The sequence below is a fragment of the Loxodonta africana genome, chromosome 8, assembly GCF_030014295.1.
Source record: "Loxodonta africana isolate mLoxAfr1 chromosome 8, mLoxAfr1.hap2, whole genome shotgun sequence".
Classification (NCBI taxonomy): Eukaryota; Metazoa; Chordata; class Mammalia; order Proboscidea; family Elephantidae; genus Loxodonta; species Loxodonta africana.
Window position 1 is genome coordinate 45,796,597 of NC_087349.1, and position 20,668 is coordinate 45,817,264.

Below are 20,668 nucleotides of genomic sequence, written 5' to 3' on the forward strand. Positions count from 1 at the left end.
CAATGGGAAGTTATTGAAGTAAATTATTTTAAACATTATAAATATTAAAAAAGACCATACTATTCTGGTACTCAGAACACATGCGGTTGCCGTGAGTCAGAATATGTTACTTAGAATCCAAGTGGACATAACTATAACAACTATAGCTAGCACACTGATGAAATATTTATATATATGTGATATAAGTAATATGATATACACAATTGTAAAAGTGGCATGGTGGCATCAGAGGTCCTCTAACTTGATGAGGGGGAGAAAGAATTACCATTAGCATCAGCCCAAGGCTGATTCCTGTGAGGCAGAGGTTAGACATATCTCCTCTCTCCAACCATTTTACTAATTCTGGTACCAGTTGTCCCTCCCACGGCACTCTCTACTTCTCTGCTAGGTTCAATTATTCATTGCAATGGCCACACAGAACTCACAGACAATACTCACGATTATGGGGTTTATTAGGGAAGTAACAGGTTACAATGCAAGATCAGCAAAAACTCAGGATACAGCTCTTTGGTCAGAACAGCTTCTTGGCCGTGCCCATAAGCAGGCCTCCCACTGCCCCTCAGCCTCTTGACGCTCAATCCCTTGGGCCTCTTGGGCTGGCCCACAGCCTCTGCCATGCTCAGGCAAGTGTTACAAAGCTCTTTAGCTGCGCCACTAAGTCCCCAGGAACACCCCAGTTCACCAACAAGCCTCAGCCCAAAGGCACTTAGTTCTCTCACTCCATGGGTGGGTGAGCCTCATTCTGCCGAGTGCTTGGAAGCACCCCACTCTGCCAGCAAGCCTTCTGCCTGAAGGCACTCAGCTGTCTCTCTCTGTCTCCTAGGTCTAGGAGGTTCTCAGCACAGGGACCCTGGGTCCAAAGGACATGCTTTGCTCCCATGTCTTCTTCTTGGTAGTAGCGAGGGCCTCCCTTTCTGCCTCTCAGATGACTCATTTTGAGCCTAGCAGAATGGCGAAACTGACCAATCCCTTCATTAGGGTTCCATACACCTTATTTGCATGGTCCCAGCCCCACAAGGATTCCATGAACCTTATTTGCATTAGCAGCAAGCTGTCCAGTCACCTTGGTGAGCCACAAGCACCTTATTTGCATAGTCTCACCCAGTCATTTGATGGAAGTTACAAGATCATGGCTAGAAAGACCATATAAAAGTGATCCGTCGCACCACAGTCATCATGGTGTCATGAATTTTACAGATAAAACAGTACTACACTGTTTTATAATTTCAAATACAGTTCCTCCATCTATTTCATTAATATTCATGTACTCCTTATATTTTTCAAGAGAGCAAATTAATAATGTATAGAAGAAAAACTTTTATGTATTTCACTTAGATGAAATCAGCAGAACCAAAGATACATTATGCCTGTGTTCAATGTATTAACTTCAGAAGACACTCGTTTCATACCTGTGGTCTTATTGAAAATAATGCCTAATTGCAGCAACTCAGTTTTGAATATTTGTTTTAGAGTAACTGCCTGTATACTGTAAATTAGAGTTTTCTCTTGCATCTCAAAAGTCAGAGGGCAAACGGTACATTGGAGGAGAAATTTTTATGTAGCTATTTTAAACTTTCTGCTCTGTTTTCTAATTTTATTTTGTGTTTTAAAATGTTAATAAAGGCAGTATCTTTGACCCCTGTAAGAGGCCTGTCATCAAAATATCTAGGTAGGAGTAAGTGCCTGGAGTTGAAAAGTATATCAAATGTCAGTGGTTTACAAATCAGAAGGTAATAAAAAAAAAAAAAATAGCAGTAGTAAATTCACCAAAAGAAGATGCACATATATATGTACATAGATACACAAACACGCATATATGTGTGTTGGTGTATGTATCAACAACTGGTTGCTATAAAATTGGAAGGGGGTAAAATCATAGAAAGAATTACAATGCATTTATTTATAAGGTTTTAATGTAATTCACCTGAAAGCATGGAAAAGAAAAAGGAGTGGTTATTTCCCTAAATGATTAAACAGGACTGAGAGTGCTCTCCCTAGGCCAGGGCAATAGTGTCAATGGAGTGTATTTTGTTTTGTTTTCATGTTGAATATGTATTGAAGGTTCTCCAGGTGCAAAACTTTTGGGATGCTTGGAAGGTGTCCTAAGAAGGAAAATAGAAGGTATTCTTACCTAATAGAGTGAGAAAAAGCTAAAAGCTTATGGAAACAGTCTTTTCTTTACAATTTGCTTCTCTTGGCTACAAAAGTGAGCCAAAGGTAAAATTTTAAATTCTGTCCCAGCCTCTGCCTTACTCCTTCCTAGTTTTTAATAAAATGAGAGGAAATAAATGTTTCATGCAGTCCTTTGAGGTTCTTTATGAAAAATTATTATTTAAAGGTAATATACAGTATTGTTCAGTTAGGCAAAACAGAATTAGAGTGTCAAATATTTCAACAAGACAGTTCCCAGGAAAAGGGACTCTGGAAAAAATAATGCCACGGCGAATCATGTCAAGGCTCGTTGCTCTGGAGTAATTCGCATCCTTTTTTCTTCTTCCCCAAGATCAACATTGGGTGCTCCACTGACAGCTCATCTGCTGACCCGGTCAGACTGGAATTTTCAAGGGACTTTGGGGCGACCTGGCACCTGCTGCTCCCCCTCTGCTACCACAGCAGCAGCCATGTCAGCTCCTTATGCTCCACGGAGCACCACCCGAGCAGCACCTACTACGCCGGCACCACCCAGGGCTGGAGGAGGGAGGTCGTGCACTTTGGGAAGCTACACCTTTGTGGGTAAGGACTGTGCTGCATTTATTTCTCTTTTTGCAGTTTTCTCCCTGAGGTCATCATTGACTTTGTCAGGGGGACACATTCACCCTATATTTCTTCCTCAGTTCTCAGTTGATGCAGATTAATGTGCATTTAAAAATGGAGGACATTGAGCTGACATAACTACTAACTTATAGTTTGAAGATAGATTTAAAGAACACATGGTGGTCCATACCCTATCGTCATGTTCCTATCCAGATGAGTCTGTTATTAGATCATTTAGGAGACAATAGAAATCTGGTTTCCCCCCTAATGTTGTAACCCCTCCACCCTCACCTCAGAATATAAATGCTGTTAGGATCTTACAACTTTGGAAAAGCTAACTGTGTCCCTCACACAGGGAGAGTGCACTTAGAGAGCATGGCAGCCCACAGAATATTCCTGTTGTCTAACAAAAATACTGTTAGCATTTTCTCCCTGGGCATTTCTACTTTTCCAACCTTTCTCACCATTCTTTATTACATATATTTGACTCTTCTGTTGGAAAGATATTTGGAGATGAAAGACTTCAACCCTCATAAAAATGAAATGGAAAGTGTAGTTCAAAAAATAAAACTAATAATATAAGTGAACAAAGACAGAAAGTCAACAAAGCAGACTTGTCTCAGAATTTCTGTTTTTTCTCTCAGAATAAAGAGCGTACTCTTTCAGAGTATGTCAAAAAAAGAAGAAAGATCTAATATACTTTCAAAATGGAAATAGATTTATATTCCTCATGTGAAACTGAGCATAATTAGACATCTTGGGTTTTCAAGTAAAACTATTAATACCTAGTACTTTTCCAAAAGGGTGAAAGTGAATTTCCTAAAGTCTGCATGCTCTTTGAACGTAAATCCATTCAGTCCTCATCATCTCATCAACATAGTTTTTTATAATATGATTACTAAAGAATTTAATATTTTATGTCATTGAGCATGTCATGTACTAATCTTTGCTATTACACCAGGTTATTATTCTTATAGAAAATCCAAACACTTGAGAAAATAAACATTACTAAGCAAAATGCCCTCAAAGTTCTTTAGAAGAGATAGATAGAGGTAGCAAGGAGAGTCTCTGGAGGCCATAAGAATAGATATAGCTGATGACTCACCAACTCAAGCAGAAAGCTTCTATTGAAGGCCAGCTTGTCTATAGAAGATCTGGCAGAGGAAAATAGCTGAGGAAAAAACATTATCCAAAATCAGTTGTAATATTTAAGATAGTTGGTCACAAGAAATATAAAGAGACTTTAAAGAATAGAGTAACAAATTTTATTGGAAAAATACTGGGCAATTTCATGGACTCCACTTGGGAAACGTGAAGACCTCAGCAACAGGAATTTGTGAACCTTATTTTTATCATGCTGGCATTAACATCACTCAGGAAACTACAGGTTTCATTTTCTATAGCTCTTAATTCCAATTTACCAGAAAAGAAAATCTGAACCAATCACCCATGGCCAGAAACCTGAGTCTTACAACAGAATCATAGCTGCTAAAGGGCCACACTGGTAGGTGGGATAAACAGGGAAAAAGACCTGAACAGCCAACCTCTTAGGCACCTATTATCAGAGTGTTCTACCAAACTCCGCCTCAGTATTGCTGAGAAGCTCCAGAATTTCTCTTTAGTGGACCTCTAATTTCCTCCAGTTTTCTAGCTAAGAATTAGATTAAATAGAAGACAACCCTAAAGATAGGTTGTAGTCCATGATTTTAGATTGTTTTGATAACTGAGGCTTGCTTTAGCAAGTTCCCATAAGGAAATAATCCCATCTAAAAGAGTGTGAAATAAGGTCACAAAGATTTATCAACGTGGGGCACTGAGTGAAGACACCCACGCCAGAACAGTGTTCAAGCATCATGGAGACCACCTTACTTTGCATTTAACAACGTCCACCATGCTGGGCTTACACATGAGGCATGGCATATAATTGGGGTGTTTGAACTAGAGAAATGCAGACATCTATACTTCCACACATTGGTGTTGGATGCCATTTAAAATATAGCTCCTCCTTCACTTAAAAACACAATCTGTAGTAGCGTACAGAACTTAGACTGTCATTTATATTCCATGTCATTTGTATTCAATGTCATTTATATTTCCATGAAAAGATAGTAAATGTGTGAAGCAGGCATGCCCATTCTCAGAATGGGAATACCTTTCAAGCTGCCTTCAAACGTTTCTGTGAGAAGAATTTGCCTTCATAGTGTTGTCTAGTCCTTGTTTCAAGAAAAGAATTTGCACTCTTAAAATCCACACAGGCATGAATTGCTGGAAGGCAAAAGTTAAATTTTCTCCAGCTCAGTGAACCATTCTTTGGGTTGCATTCGACATGGTACATAATAATGGCACAAGTGCTAGATTCTAAGAAATACAACTTATGTTTAAATTACCCTTTCTGCACACTTAGTGGACACTAGGTACACAAAGAAGTCTATTAAATTCTTCTGTGCAGAAATGACCATTGGGCAGTGGGGGGAAGCAGGGAAGGTGGCTCCACATACAGCCAATTTATACTTGAAGCATCAGTATTGAACTTGCATCTAATTTTATTCACTTCACCTTTGTGTCCTTTTAGATTAAAGCCTTTTTGTCTTTAGAACTTCCTAATTGTTTTTGCTTTATGAAGTTTCATAATGAGTCAACCAAAACCCCTATTTAATGAAAGCTCTGTTGTGTGCTTGAAATTTTAAGTTTGCGTTTAAAAAATAGGTCCTTTTGAATACTACTGGCTTGGGAGAATAGATGCTGACATTCACTAGGGAGGGTGGCAGTGAAAATTTTTCAGAATAAGATTTCAATAGAAGGAAACAACAGTGAAACCAGACCCTTCAGCCCATTTATCATAGTGCTTGCAGTTTCTATGTCAAAGCAGGTGAACAACAATAAATATCCAACCAAGGTGGTTCATTTGTATTCAGAACATTTGAATAAATAAGAAGTTCAAAAAAACCCATGTAGGCTTTTGTTCAAAGGAAAACTCCAGCCATTTCCCTCAGCTCAGCAGTCTGAAAGTTCAAAAGGTAAGAAGTGCTTCTTGCCAAGACTAAGCCCGACAAGTATTTGAAAATATAGTTTAACTATGAACTGGCGTTTTAGGGGCAGCTTAATATAGTTGGAATCTTGATATAAACAGTGAAATTAGGGTTAAAAATTATGTGTGAAAACTTGACTTCATATGCTTTAATGAACTTTGGGAGCCCGACCAATGCGTGTCTCTCCCACCGTCATCACCAGTCGTAGCGCTTGACTTTTAATTTGTTTCTCAAATAAAAAATTGTTCTGAATTTGGTTTATTTGCAAACTGGGCAGGTTCCCATGGCACAGAAATAAGTGGACATGCCAACTCTATATCTGCCCCCCTAAAATAAATCCATCTTCTCTGAACTAAGTTTTATACTCAGTAAAATATACTAATTTCTGGACTGCTACCTAAATATGTATATTATTTCCAAAGAACTACCACATTGTCAACAATATCATAGGACAATTCATTTACAAATAAAAAGGAAAAAAAACTTCAATTTAGAAAGAAATTAAGAAATAAGAGACATTTAACTAAAAATCTGATTTTGTCATTGTCTCTCTTAAAAGTAGTCTTGTGGGGCTCTCTGTTGCTGATGGGACAAAATAAAAAATAAACTTAGTTTGGTTCATAAGGCCCTTTACAGCAAATCCCATCCAATAAACTTTTATTGAGCATCTACTCTCTGTGCGGAACACTGAATTGGGTACCCTGAGTGTGTACAGACAAGAGCGAGACATGGGCCTCTGGGGGTTTCCAGCTAATAGGGGAGATAGGCACACTTTTAAGTAACTTCAGCTGTGATAACTGTAATAATGGAAATTTTATCAAAATTGTGGACGAGAGAGAGAGGAAAGAGAGATATTATAAAAGATTGGGAGTTCATGGGTGGCTCAAATGGTTACAAGTTACACTACTAGCCAAAGTGTTGATGGTTTGATCCCACCCAGAGGCACCTCACTTAGGAGATAAGCCTGGCTATCTGCTTTCAAAAGATCACAGCCTTGAAAACCCTATAAAGCAGTTCGGCTCTGTATACATGGTGTCGCCATGAGTCAGAATCAACTTGACAACAATTAACACTAACAACAGCAACGTAAAAGATTAGTTATGTGGGAGAGCAGATAGTAGCGGTGGAGAAATCTTCACCAAGGAAATAAATTCTGAAGAAGGTGGGAAGGTAAAATGGATTTTGACAGACTGATAGGATTGAGAAGGGCATGTAGGAAGCAGGAACCTTCTTGGCAAAATCCTGGAGACTAAGGAATGGAGTTTGTGTTCCCAAAATGGTAAATCAAGTTTTCTACTTCTTGAGTGTGGTGCAGAGATCGTAACTGCCTATTGCTCACTGATCAGATGGGCTTACTTTGAAGGTATATTGTTCTGCTGTTTAGCTTTTGAAAGACTTGCACCTGTTTTTCAGATCTGTGCGTTTCAGATGGTACCAGGGATTTTACCCTGCTGGCTCTCAGCCCGTGACATGGGCCATTGATAATGTCTATGTTGGTCCTCAATGTGAAGAGATGTGTAATGGGCATGGGAGTTGTATCAACGGAACCAAGTGTATATGTGATCCCGGCTACTCAGGTCCAACCTGTAAAATAAGCACCAAAAATCCTGACTTTCTCAAAGATGATTTTGAAGGTAAATTTTTCCCATAAATTCTGTGTAGCTTTGTCAAAGAACTTAAATGTTAGACACAGTAATCATTAAGTTCCACTATAATATTTCATTATTTATCATTACAATTGTGACCACTCAAGACTTCATTTAGCCTGAATTTTGTAGAATTCCATTTTTGAAATTGTGATCAATGAGTGTGAACAAGGCCTTAAGTGAGAAAAATGAAGGTTGTTTTCACCACTTTTTCTACCACATGTAATTTCCGATTAATGATAATTTTGGAAAATGTCTATGAAGGGTTAATCTTCTTGGATGGAGGGAACAAATTTCCAGAAATATAAATTCCTGTCATTGCTTTACCACCAACTCATTATATAGCATTTTATTACTTTCTGTATCTTAGTTTTACACCTAGAATCTAGTATCATTCTGTATGAAGATAATGTTACAACATGGAAAAAATGCATATGAGGTAGTGATTGGAAAAAGTATTCAAATTTTATATATATACTGATTGAACTTATGGAAAACATTCTCATTAAAAAAAGTCTGTAAACAGATATAATAATTATCTATGTAAGAATTTTTTTTTTTATGTAAGAATAGTGAGATTATAAGCTTTTTTTTCTTTTCCTCAAGCTTTCTGTATGTTTAAAACCAGATCTAAATAAGTGTCTGAAGAGATTTAAGAGTTGGTTTTGAGAGACAGTATTTAAGAAAAAAAAAAAAAATTAGTATTTAAGAGGATATATTAAATTACACTGAAATTCTCCTGTTAAAGATGTGTTTTTTAAAATATTATACCTACATGGTACTGTCGTTACATTAATAAGGGTGCAGTGTAGAGGCCAGTGGAACGGCCACATTACTCTCCCTTACTTTTGACCTGAAGCCTTCTCAAACTGAGCAGTTTCTCTTTCTGCAGTGTGAATGAGCAGAAAAGAGGGACCCATGAGTATCAAGGAAAGGCTCCCTTTTCCTATTACGTGCACCCTTAACTTATGGCAGCCAAGACCACGTAATTCAAAGAAGTTAAAACATTGAAAAGCTCTCTATCCCAAAGTTTCTAAGTTCAGTATTTATAACTTCATGTTTAAAACCTAAATGATGCATTTACCATGTTTATTTAAAAAATAAAATTTGACTATAGTTGGGGGTCATAGATGAAGCATGTTTTCCATTTTTCTCAGGTCAGCTAGAATCTGATAGATTTTTATTAATGAGTGGTGGGAAGCCATCTCGCAAGTGTGGAATCCTTTCCAGTGGAAACAACCTCTTTTTCAATGAGGATGGCTTACGCATGTTGATGACACGAGACCTGGATTTATCACAAGCTAGGTAATCATGTTTAAAAGTTGTTTTGTGAAACCACATTGTGATATACAGGAGCAGAACATAATCAAATGAGAAAGACTCAGAGAGATCTCAAGGACAAGGCCTTCCATTGGAAATACTGAGCTTCTCTTCTGTTAAAGACACCATTAAAACACAATTTACATAATCTCCATTCTAGAACCAAAAGAGACTTGGGCAATAACTAGATCAGAAATTAAACACAAAAGTTAATGTCTGGTATTACACAAGATTATAACTGGGAAAGGACAGTGTTTAACTTATTTACTTTAACTTTGAGAAAATAATATTGCATCTTCTTTATCCACTTTATACAGAACACCGTTCACCAGCACTTAGGCTATACAGAAAATTGTTTACCTTTGTTACACCATGCTTAATAGAAAGCTTAGTTGAAATGTAGTACATCTTCCAGCTATTCACAATCAAATTTATCTCCATTAACAATTTAAGTTAAAAACATTTGAAGTGCTGCCTATTCTTTAGAAGAATTTCTTTCCAATGATTTGCTAACACTTTCTGAGCAGTCATTTTCCAGATTAAGCACAGTCACTCAGAAACAAACATTTTAAACTGGCTCAGAGGATTATGTCCTGTCAAGATGTATATTCCTTGATCATTTGATGAGCCAAAAACCTAAAAGAAAAATAAAAAAGGCAATTTAACATGTGTAAAATGGAACCCTGACCTATTTTTACAAGTGAACAAAGAAGTCATGTTTTTGTTTTTGAAATATTTCAGAGTACCTTGAAATGCATTTTGGCATATTTATCCTCTTTGATCTCATAAGTCTTTCATTTATTGAATTATAAATTTGATCATGCTTTATAGGAAATACAGTTCTATCTATGAGATGGTAAGTTTACAGTTATAGAAAGCAAAATTTTATTTATTCCTATCCTGTTTTCATGCATATGATTTAATTTGATGCTTTGTAGCTCATATTTTCATTGGAAGTTGAGTTCTATGATTTAGAAATTATTAGGTTTTTCCCAATTAGTACTCCTGACATGGTTTATCATTGAATTAATATATAAGCATTTTCCAATACAAGAAGGCAATATATTAGAAGCTTTTCACTGTAAATGATTATTGTGTTTATAAATGTGAACGTTACTGTAGGCACCAACCATGTATTTTTTCACTAATCCAGTGTTAAAAGCTTCATTATTTATCTCATCTCAGTAGCATGCTGTGCAGGATTTGCATATATTGACCTCAAAATGCTCCATGTGAAATCCCAATTTTCTCAGGGCCACAAGATAAATGAATGCCCAGCTAATGGGGCTGGGAGAAACTCATGAAGAATGCATATATGGTACTGATAACATTTATTATAAGCCCCAATATATTTCATATGTTTGGCATGCATACACTGTTGGGTGTATGTGTTGGGTTGCACATGAAATTTATTCTGCATTACCAGCTAGCACATTGGCCAGACCAGGCACTAGCAGCTTGCCTGCCAAAGATAACATGTGAGCTGGTTTTCATTGGCACCCCAGCTGGTTGCTACCACCCTGTCTACCTCACTGCCAGCTGGGAAGGCTGCCATTGGCTGGCCGCCACAGTACTCGATGGCCAGTATCATCCATCCCCAGACCCAAGAACAGTCAGAGGCTGGCACAGCCCACTACCACCCACCCCCCCACACTCATACTGCCCATCTCTGGAACAACAACAACAACAACAAAAAAAAAAAACAGAAAAGAGGCCTAGGCTTAACACACCTCTTCCAAGAGATGTCTAGCCTTTCACAAAGGTGCTACAGCTAGTGAATTTAAATGTGTCCCCGTAAACCAGTGTCATGGACTGAATTGTCCCCCCAAAAATGTGTGTCTCAATTTGGCTGGGCCATGATTCCCAGTGTTGTGTGGTTGTCCTTCATTTTGTGATTGCAATTTTATGTTAAAATAGGATTAGGGTGGGATTATAACATCCTTACCAGGTCACATCCCTGATCCACTGTAAAGGGAGTTCCCCTGGGGTATGGCCTGCACCACCTTTTATCTCTCAAGAGATGAAAAGTAAAGGGAAGCAAGCAGAGAGAGTTGGGGGACCTTATACCACCAAGAAAGCAGTGCCAGGAGCAGAGCGTGTCCTTTGAACTTGAGGTTTCCGTGCTGAGATATTCCCAGAACAAGAGAAGATGGATGACAAGGACGTTCCTCCAGGGCCAAAAGAGAGAGAAAGCCTCCTTCTTGAGCCAACTCCCTGAATTTGGACTTGTAACCTACTAGACAGTGAGAGAATAAATTTCTCTTTGTTAAAGCCATCCACTTGTGGTATTTCTGTTAAAGCAGCACTAAATGTCTAATATAACCAGTGACGTGAGATCTGAAAAAGTGCTGGTAGAACCTGAGGATGGATGATTTTCCCAGTAATGTGGTGTGAATTATATTAATTACATTCTTCCAGTTTAAAATACTAAGGACAAGAATCCAAATTTATCTTAAAGAGGTAACAATACACATTTGTAAACTTGAACAACCTTTGGATTGTTCCCATCGTCTCATAGGATAATCAGAGGGTGTAATGAATGCTCACTTCCCTCCACTTCCTTCAGACCCTCCTGTGAGAAGGGGTGCCAAGATATTAATATGGGTACAGAATTGCCTTTTTTCAACTTCACATTTTATTAACTCCTATTCACATTAGAAAGGAAAATCAGACTTTGAAATTATTGCTTTGGACATTCATTAAATCATCATATTCATTAAAGTCACATCTTCCCCGTATTACCCTGTGTGCTTGTCTTTTGTTAATGATGCAGATTTCTCATTGAAGTAAAAGTCTACAATTAACTTTACTAATATCAGATTTGTGCAGTTCTTCATGAGACTGGGATGTGGTAAAGGTGTTCCAGACCCCAGGAGCCAACCTGTACTTCTACAGTATTCTCTCAATGGCGCCCTCTCATGGAGTCTCCTTCAAGAGTTCCTCTTCAGCAATTCCAGCAACGTGGGCAGGTACATAGCCCTGGAGATACCCTTGAAAGCCCGTTCTGGTTCTACTCGTCTCCGCTGGTGGCAACCATCTGAAAATGGTCACTTCTACAGCCCTTGGGTTATTGACCAGGTCAGTCTGTTCAGAGTTAATTATTTTAATTGTGTCATTTGAACTGAATATGACCTTTGATGGCATTTAGTCCAGCCTCCTGGTTCAGCAAAGAAAACCCAGAATGGATAGTTGAGTGACTTGCCCAAGGGCACACAGCTAGATTTGATATGGTGTTTAGTTTCCTTTCATTCTCTATTCTGTTGCCTGAGCCTTTAAAAACAAACTACACAACAGAAGGCCTAGGTCCTGCTCATCGTAGATTCTGCCATATGGATAAAGGGACTTTGTTAAGCATGATACGATGTTATAATTCTCTGAGAAGGAAAAAGCACAAATTAGCATTGGCTGCTGCATGCAGTAGTTACCAAATCCTCTTTCCTAGCCTTTGAAGAAAAGCAATAATAAATCTCACCAACATTTCTTATGGACCATTCTGAAGGATCTTCATACATAATAAAATGTACATCAAACAGAACTCAGAGAACCGATTAACAAACAGAAGAGTCCATGCAAAGATTTGGAGCTGAAATGCTTTAGGGTACAACTGTCCTTAAATAGAAATTTTACATGGAAAATAATCTTGTGGAAGTCAAATTTTGCTTTCCCAGCTTGGGTACATGTAGTTTCCAAAGACACAATTTGGCCCATGAAGTCTGTGAATGGTTTTGTCAATCCTTTGATTTGTTTTCAGTAGCTTCTTGCCAGATGGGCAAGCAGACCACATAAAAAGAGCATTCTGAAAAGCCCCCTAACATTATGCTTGCTGTGTAATGCCAGCTCTGAGCAGGCTGATAGATAAAAACAAACAAAAAGGCTGAACTTTCCCATATCTTTAAATCAAGGTTGTTTGGGGTTTTTTTTTAATTATTTTTTTATTACATTTCAGATACTTATTGGAGGTAACATTTCTGGGAATACAGTCTTGGAAGATGATTTTACAACTCTGGATAGTAGAAAATGGCTGCTTCACCCTGGAGGCACCAAGATGCCAGTGTGTGGCTCTACTGGTGATGCCCTGGTCTTCATTGAAAAGGCCAGCACACGTTATGTGGTCACCACGGACATTGCTGTGAATGAGGATTCGTTCCTACAGATTGATTTTGCTGCCTCCTGCTCAGTCACAGACTCTTGTTATGGTAAGTGTTTCATTTCCAGATAGAGAGGCAGAGGTGTGGGCATAGGTGTCTATAGCCGCCTTTGTCAAAGGGCTACTCTGCTCCTCTGATAAGTCCGTGAGTGAAATACAAGTGTACGTTGAGTCAAACTATAACTCTATTCTTGACAATGTTGTGTGTAAATTGAACTTTATAAGTTTAGTTACTTTTTAAAGTGTCAGAATGTGTTTAATTTTTAAGCATTTGTACATGGAGACTTCTTTATAACATAAATAATAACCCCAAATTTATCTTTTTTTTTATTAACTTTTATTGAGCTTCAAGTGAACGTTTACAAATCAAGTCAGTCTGTCACATATAAGTTTATATACATCTTACTCCGTACTCCCACTTGCTCTCCCCCTAATGAGTCAGCCCTTCCAGTCTCTCCTTCCGTGACAATTTTGCCAGCTTCCAACTCTCTCTATCCTCCCATCCCCCCTCCAGACAGGAGATGCCATCACAGTCTCAAGTGTCCACCTGATATAATTAGCTCACTCTTCATCAGCATCTCTCTCGTACCCACTGTCCAGTCCCTTTCATGTCTGATGAGTTGTCTTCGGGGATGGTTCCTGTCCTGTGCCAACAGAAGGTTTGGGGACCATGACTGCTGAGATTCCTCTAGTCTCAGTCAGACCATTAAGTATGGTCTTTTTATGAGAATTTGGGGTCTGCATCCCACTGATCTCCTGCTCCCTCAGGGGTTCTCTGTTGTGCTCCCTGTCAAGGCAGTCATTGATTGTGGCCAGGCACCAACTAGTTCTTCTGGTCTCAGGATGATGTAGGTCTCTGGTTCACGTGGCCCTTTCTGTCTCTTGGGCTCTTAGTTGTCGTGTGACCTTGGTGTTCTTCATTCTCCTTTGCTCCAAGTGGGTTGAGACCAATTGATGCATCTTAGATGGCCGCTTGTTAGCATTTAAGACCCCAGACGCCACATTTCAAAGTGGGATGCAGAATGTTTTCATAATAGAATTGTTTTGCCAATTGACTTAGAAGTCCCCTTAAACCATGGTCCCCAAACCCCCGCCCTTGCTCCGCTGACCTTTGAAGCATTCAGTTTATCCCAGAAACTTCTTTGCTTTTGGTCCAGTCCAATTGAGCTGACCTTCCATGTATTGAGTGTTGTCCTTCCCTTCACCTAAAGCAGTTCTTATCTACTGATTAATCAGTAAAAAACCCTCTCCCACCCTCCCTCCCTCCCCCCTCGTAAACACAAAAGTATGTGTTCTTCTCAGTTTATACTATTTCTCAAGATCTTATAATAGTGGTCTTCTACACTATTTGTCCTTTTGCCTCTGACTAATTTCGCTCAGCATAATGCCTTCCAGGTTCCTCCATGTTATGAAATGTTTCACAGATTCGTTACTGTTCTTTATCAATGCATAGTATTCCATTGTGTGAATATACCACAATTTATTTAACCATTCATCTGTTGATGGACACCTTGGTTGCTTCCAGCTTTTTGCTATTGTAAACAGAGCTTCAATAAACATGGGTGTGCATATATCTGTTTGTGTGAAGGCTCTTGTTTCTCTAGGGTATATTCCGAGGAGTGGGATTTCTGGGTTGTATGGTAGTTCTATTTCTAACTGTTTAAGATAACGCCAGATAGATTTCCAAAGTGGTTGTACCATTTTACATTCCCACCAGCAGTGTATAAGAGTTCCAATCTCTCTGCAGCCTCTCCAACATTTATTATTTTGTGTTTTTTGGATTAATGCCAGCCTTGTTGGAGTGAGATGGAATCTCATCGTAGTTTTAATTTGCATTTCTCTAATGGCTAATGATCAAGAGCATTTTCTCATGTATCTGTTAGCTGCCTGAATATCTTCTTTAGTGAAGTGTGTGTTCATATCCTTTGCCCACTTCTTGATTGGGTTGTCTTTTTGTGGTTGAGTTTTGACAGAATCATATAGATTTTAGAGATCAGGCGCTGGTCGGAGATGTCATAGCTGAAAATTCTTTCCCAGTCTGTAGGTGGTCTTTTTACTCTTTCGGTGAAGTCTTTAGATGAGCATAGGTGTTTGATTTTTAGGAGCTCCCAGTTATCTGGTTTCTCTTCATCATTTTTGGTAATGTTTTGTATTCTGTTTATGCCTTATATTAGGGCTTCTAATGTTGTCCCTATTTTTTCTTCCATGATCTTTATCGTTTTAGTCTTTATGTTTAGGTCTTTGATCCATTTGGAGTTAGTTTTTGTGCATGGTGTGAGGTATGGGTCCTGTTTCATTTTTTTGCAAATGGATATCCAGTTATGCCAGCACCATTTGTTGAAAAGACTATCTTTTCCCCAATTAACTGACACTGGGCCTTTGTCAAATATCAGCTGCTCATATGTGGATGGATTTATATCTGGGTTCTCAATTCTGTTCCATTGGTCTATGTGCCTGTTGTTGTACCAGTACCAGGCTGTTTTGACTACTGTGGCTGTATAATAGCTTCTGCAATCAGGTAGAGTGAGGCCTTCCACTTTCTTCTTCTTTTTCAGTAATGCTTTGCTTATCCGAGGCTTCTTTCCCTTCCATATGAAGTTGGTGATTTGTTTCTCTATCACCTTAAAAAATGACATTGGAATTTGGCCCAAATTTATCTTTTTATAAATTCATATTTTTTTAGTATCAGACTTGAGGAATAAGGATACACTTGTAGTATTTTTCCATCCAAGGACTCTGATCACAAAGGGAACTCCAGGAATATGCAATAATATCTATGCATATAATTACATGTACATGGATTTTAATTGATGGGGCTTTAGATTGGTCTAGTTATAGTCTCCTTTTTGTCTTCTTAGGAATCATGAAATTATGTTGCTCCTATTTTGCCTTATACATTTTGCTATCCTGGGTCATAGCATATTTTAGGAACCCTCACTGTGAACAATTTGCATCCCCAAGGGTCAGCATGTGTATACACATACACACACACACACACGGATTTATCTTAGGAGAAATGCAAACAGACATCATTACACTCTTGGACCCCTCACCTGAATATATAGGCCTGTCAAAATTTTAGGGGCCTCTTGTCTTTCATCCCTCCATACCACTCTTCTTCCAAGAGACCCAAACTAGAATGTTCACAAGGGCCTTGTTCATTTTAGACTCTGGGAAGGTGAAATCTGAGAAATTTGGTTATTTCCAAGCTCCTGCAGAATCTGGATTTTCATATTTCCATTAGTTTGAACTTAATGGACATATGTCAGGGAGAAACCAAGAAGTACTTTTCCTACTACAGACTCAATCAGTCCGTCAACACTAAACTAGTCGGTGGGGGTGGAACTTGGAAAAGAAGATGGAAAAGTAAAGGTAGATATCTTGCCTTCAATAGGTGATAGTCTAGTGGAGGAGATGCTTCAAAAAGTGAGAGTCTAATAAATGACTGAATCAAGTGCTATATGGCATGTCAGTGAGGAGTAAAGTAATGAGAGTTCAAAGGAAAGAGACATGACCGATGGACAGCCAATCCAAGTAGTTAGGGAAGATTTCACAACGAAGCTGAGTCTCAAGTGGATCTTGATGGTTGTATCAGATTTGAAGGGTAGATGGAGTGGACTTGAAGGGTGCATTTCAAGCTGAGCTGGTAGCACAAGCCAAGAAGCAGAGATGGCAGTTCCCCCAGTCCATGGGTGAAGCCATGAGCAGACTGGCTGACCAGGCAGCGTTTGCATGTAACAGGGCAGAGGAATGAGTACTGATTTTGAAAATAGAAGGGGACTTTAAGGTCCTAGATGCCTAATCCCTCATTATCATAGGAAGCCAGTGTGAGCCCAAGGTGGCAGGTTATCACACAGTCAACCAGCAGCAGTGCCATGACTGAAACCCTGCGCTCATAAACCCAGACGCATGTACTTTCTACCATAGGCTAGCTCAACCTTTGCAAAGAGGTTAAACTGAACAGTAAAATGAAAGAGAAAAGTGGCTAGTTGTAGTTGGTAACAAATGATGAAGGGCCTTAAAAGGCAGACACAGGAGTTTGTGCTTGGCCAGGTTTGTGAACAGGAGGGGTACAAGTGCAGGAGAGTAACTCAGTATATTTTAGGGAGATGTGCCTGGGAGCTGATGAAGGGGGTAGGAAAGAATCCCAGTAAAGAAGCTGCAGTGACAATCCCTGTAGGAAGTGATGAAGACCTCAACCAAAGTGACATGAAGAGAAATGGAATAGATAAAATTAACATGAGGCAATGCAAACAAAAAAATGAAAGAAAGAAAGAAGCAACAGGTCTGAGGACTAGGGGACAGGTTGAACATAAGAGGGTAAAGGAGAGGGAAAAGTAAAATGCTTCTGACTTTTGAACCCATAAAATTAGTGTAAACATTGCCATTGAAAAAAATTGGTATGTAAAAAGAGATGTTTATTTGTGAGGGGAAATGATGTTTTTTTTTTTCTTTTTGGCTTAGGTGAAAGTAGATCTAAGTGGAGAAGTTCTTTAATGAGGAGGAGATAGAGTATAGAAAACAGGAACTTTGTTCCCACTGTTCATCACTATAATGCCAGCAAGCAGCACAATAAACATTTGTTGAGTGAATAAAATCAAATTTTGAGACTAAAATTGGGAGTAATCATTGAAACCCTAAGAGCATACATATAGAGCGGAAGGCCAGACACAGAGTCTGGAAGAATGCCTGTTGCTGGACTAGTTAGCAAAGGAGTCAGAGTGAGAGTAACATAGGAGAGTAAGAGTAGAATTATGTCCCCTAAATAAAAGAAAGTTTCAAGAATCAGGGAATAATCAATAATGTCCAGTGGGATAGGGAGGACAAGTGGAATGCACACTGAGACCAGGCCATTGTACTTAACTAGACAAAGCCGTTAATAACCTTAGAGCCGCCAGTGGCTTTGCACGCTGGCTGCACTTGAGAATCACCTGGGGGTTTTAAAGCTCCTGACACTGTGGCCGTGCCCCAGAAGAGTTCAATCAGAATTTCTGGGGGTGGGACCCAAGCATCAGCAGTTTTTAAGTGTACCCAGGTGATTTCAGTGTGCAGCCAGCATTAAGAACCATGGGTTTACAGAAAGCAATTTCAGTAGAGAAGTTGGGCCTGAAGCCAGTTTATAAAACATGAAGAAGGGAGTGTTGTTGTTGGGTGCCACTGAGTTGTCAGTTCCGACTCATAGCAATCCCTTGTGACAGAGTAGAACTGCCACATAGGGTTTTCAAGGATTATAATCTTTATAGAGCAAATTGCCAGGTCTTTCTTTCACAGAGCCACTGGGTGGGATCAAACCGCCAACTTTTCAGTTAGCAGCCAAACACTTAACTGTTAAGCCACCAGGACTCCTAAGAAGGGAGTAGTAAAAGAGAAATATCAGACAAGGAGCATAGGTTGAATGTTTCAGAAGATGAGAAAGAAAAGAGGTATCTTTCCATAAACCCACACCCTGGTTGCATGCACTGGCATGAATTCTATGACCTTTAGCCACCTCCTTCCTCCCTCTGATAACAGTATATCTCATAACATAGCAGAAAAAGATATGTAAGCAAAGAGATTTTACAATTTCTAGGAAATTTCACCTACCAGGAGCAAAATTGGTACTAGTTCGTCAGAATCACTATAGAATGGCCCAATTTTGAGAAGACTACTCAATTTTTTCAACTATTTAAAAAATCATTAAAGTTTGTGATTAATACGATCTGTACTTGCATGTAAACCATAAAATTAGTAGACATATTAAATTATAACTATTATGATGTTGAATTATATACAATTTATATAACATATATTTATGTAATATATATTCTATAACTATTGTGTTAAATTCTAACTACATATAAATTGGAGCCCTGGTGGTGCAGTGGTTAAGAGCTATGGCTCCTAACCAAAAGGTCAGCAGTTTGAATCCACCAGCTGCTCCTTGGAAACCCTATGGGGCAGTTCTACTCTGTCCTAGGTGGTCGCTATGAGTAGGAATCAACTCAACAGCAATGGGCTTGGTGATTTTTTTGGGTGGGATATATAAATTACAACTATTACAGATATTGCTTTAAATCTACGATGCAATAATTTTTCCATGATTGTTCTAAGTTTCTCATTACAAGGAGTGATTCAGAAAAATTTACTCTATGTTTCATTTGGTCATCTCCCCTTAAAGGAAAAATAATTTCAATAAAGAAGTTAAAAGTAACAACTACTAATATAGAGAGAGAAAAATCAAACCAGGAAACATTTCAAACTAAGAAATATAAATTGGGGAGAAACCAAATTGAAATGAAAACAGAAGTTTTTATGATTCCTGGATCTACAGACATGTATTTATATCCAGAATAATGCTTTCTATTTCAGCTATTGAATTGGAATACTCGGTAGATCTTGGACTGTCATGGCACCCGTTGGTAAGGGACTGTCTGCCTACCAATGTTGAATGCAGTCGCTATCATCTGCAGCGGATCCTGGTGTCAGATACTTTCAACAAGTGGACCAGAATTACTCTGCCCCTCCCTCCTTACACCAGGTATGGATGCGTTCTGCATGTAGGGAATAAAAATGTGGTATCACTGACATGTCAGAATTTAGGAACAGTGGAAAACGAATTTTTGTGGTGACATTGTTCTATTTTCCCCGAACCCAGGCCTTGATTGACTTTTAACAGTAATATTTGCAAAGAGTGGTATATGCAAGAAAACAGTAGCTGGATCACTGAGCTTCTCCAACTTAATTCAGATATGCTAAGAGCAACTCATTTAAAATAGGACCACTGGATGCAAAATAGATATAAATGAAGTATATTTTCTGTCCATCTGTGTACTGTAAATATAGCAGTGTTGTCGTATAAATGTATGTAGCAAATAAAATTAATGTCAGTTTTTGAAATTTTATTTTGAAAAGCATCTTGAGAATTATCTCCTTGAGCATTCTTTTATGTGGAAAAAAAAGTTGTAAATGCTCCATCCATTGTATTAGTAAAAGATGACGGTGGTTTGATAAAATTGCCTAGTAAATGCTGGTAAAGAAATTAAATCTAAATTGTCTTTGCATTTTGCACCCCTGTTTTGAGTAAAGCAGAGGGTTAACTTTGCCTGGTAATCTCTCTCTTTCACCATCTAAAGTAAATGCCAACCACAGGAAAGCTCTAAAATGTTGGTAGAGATTCCTTTCCCTCCAAGAAAATGGTGATCAACTGCTGCTGTTAAGAAAGAAGCGAAAGAAGCTCTGCAGCGTGTGGAGCAGGAGTTAGAGCTTGAGCTCATTATTGTTCTGTCGCCTCCTCACAAATGAAGAATGAATAAATCTTCCTAGCAAATGACCATAAAATTCAGCCATTCATCTAGGGCATAACTTTTCTTGAGATTCTCATGAATGGAATGGTTTCAGTTACTAACAGCCTAAGGCTGCTGTACAATTGCTGGCTCAGAGGTATGTGACTATATTAACTGTCAGCAGAGTTGCCAAGTTTAAATGAGATACGTGAGATTTTGTTGCTCGTTAAAGGTATTGCCGTGCATGAATTATTAAGGCGATCTTAATAAGTAAAATAGAAAAAGAAAAAAAACTCCATTAAGGCAGGAATCTTTTAAGTCTTTATGAATTCTATGAATTATTATCCAGCTACTAGATATCATTTTGCAAATAAGCAACATTCTAAGATTTACTCCAGCTAGTCATTTTTAGTCATTATACCCTGGGTCTTTTACTCAAGAAAAGTAATTATTCCTCATTTTTTATTGATCTTTTAATTGTCCCTTGCACATACCCACAAGAATGATGAC

General features: G+C 38.6%; 1 protein-coding gene across 1 annotated transcript in view; it reads left to right on the top strand.

Annotated features, from left to right (window-relative positions):
- The window catches only part of RELN (reelin), a 525,949-nt gene that overhangs the window by 452,835 nt on the left and 52,446 nt on the right, over window positions 1-20,668 (top strand). The window contains exons 41-46 of the mRNA XM_064289885.1: window positions 2,504-2,733; window positions 7,197-7,417; window positions 8,587-8,734; window positions 11,569-11,827; window positions 12,696-12,945; window positions 19,245-19,413. Coding sequence (XP_064145955.1) covers window positions 2,504-2,733; window positions 7,197-7,417; window positions 8,587-8,734; window positions 11,569-11,827; window positions 12,696-12,945; window positions 19,245-19,413 — 1,277 coding nt within the window. The remainder of the gene's footprint in view (window positions 1-2,503; window positions 2,734-7,196; window positions 7,418-8,586; window positions 8,735-11,568; window positions 11,828-12,695; window positions 12,946-19,244; window positions 19,414-20,668) is intronic.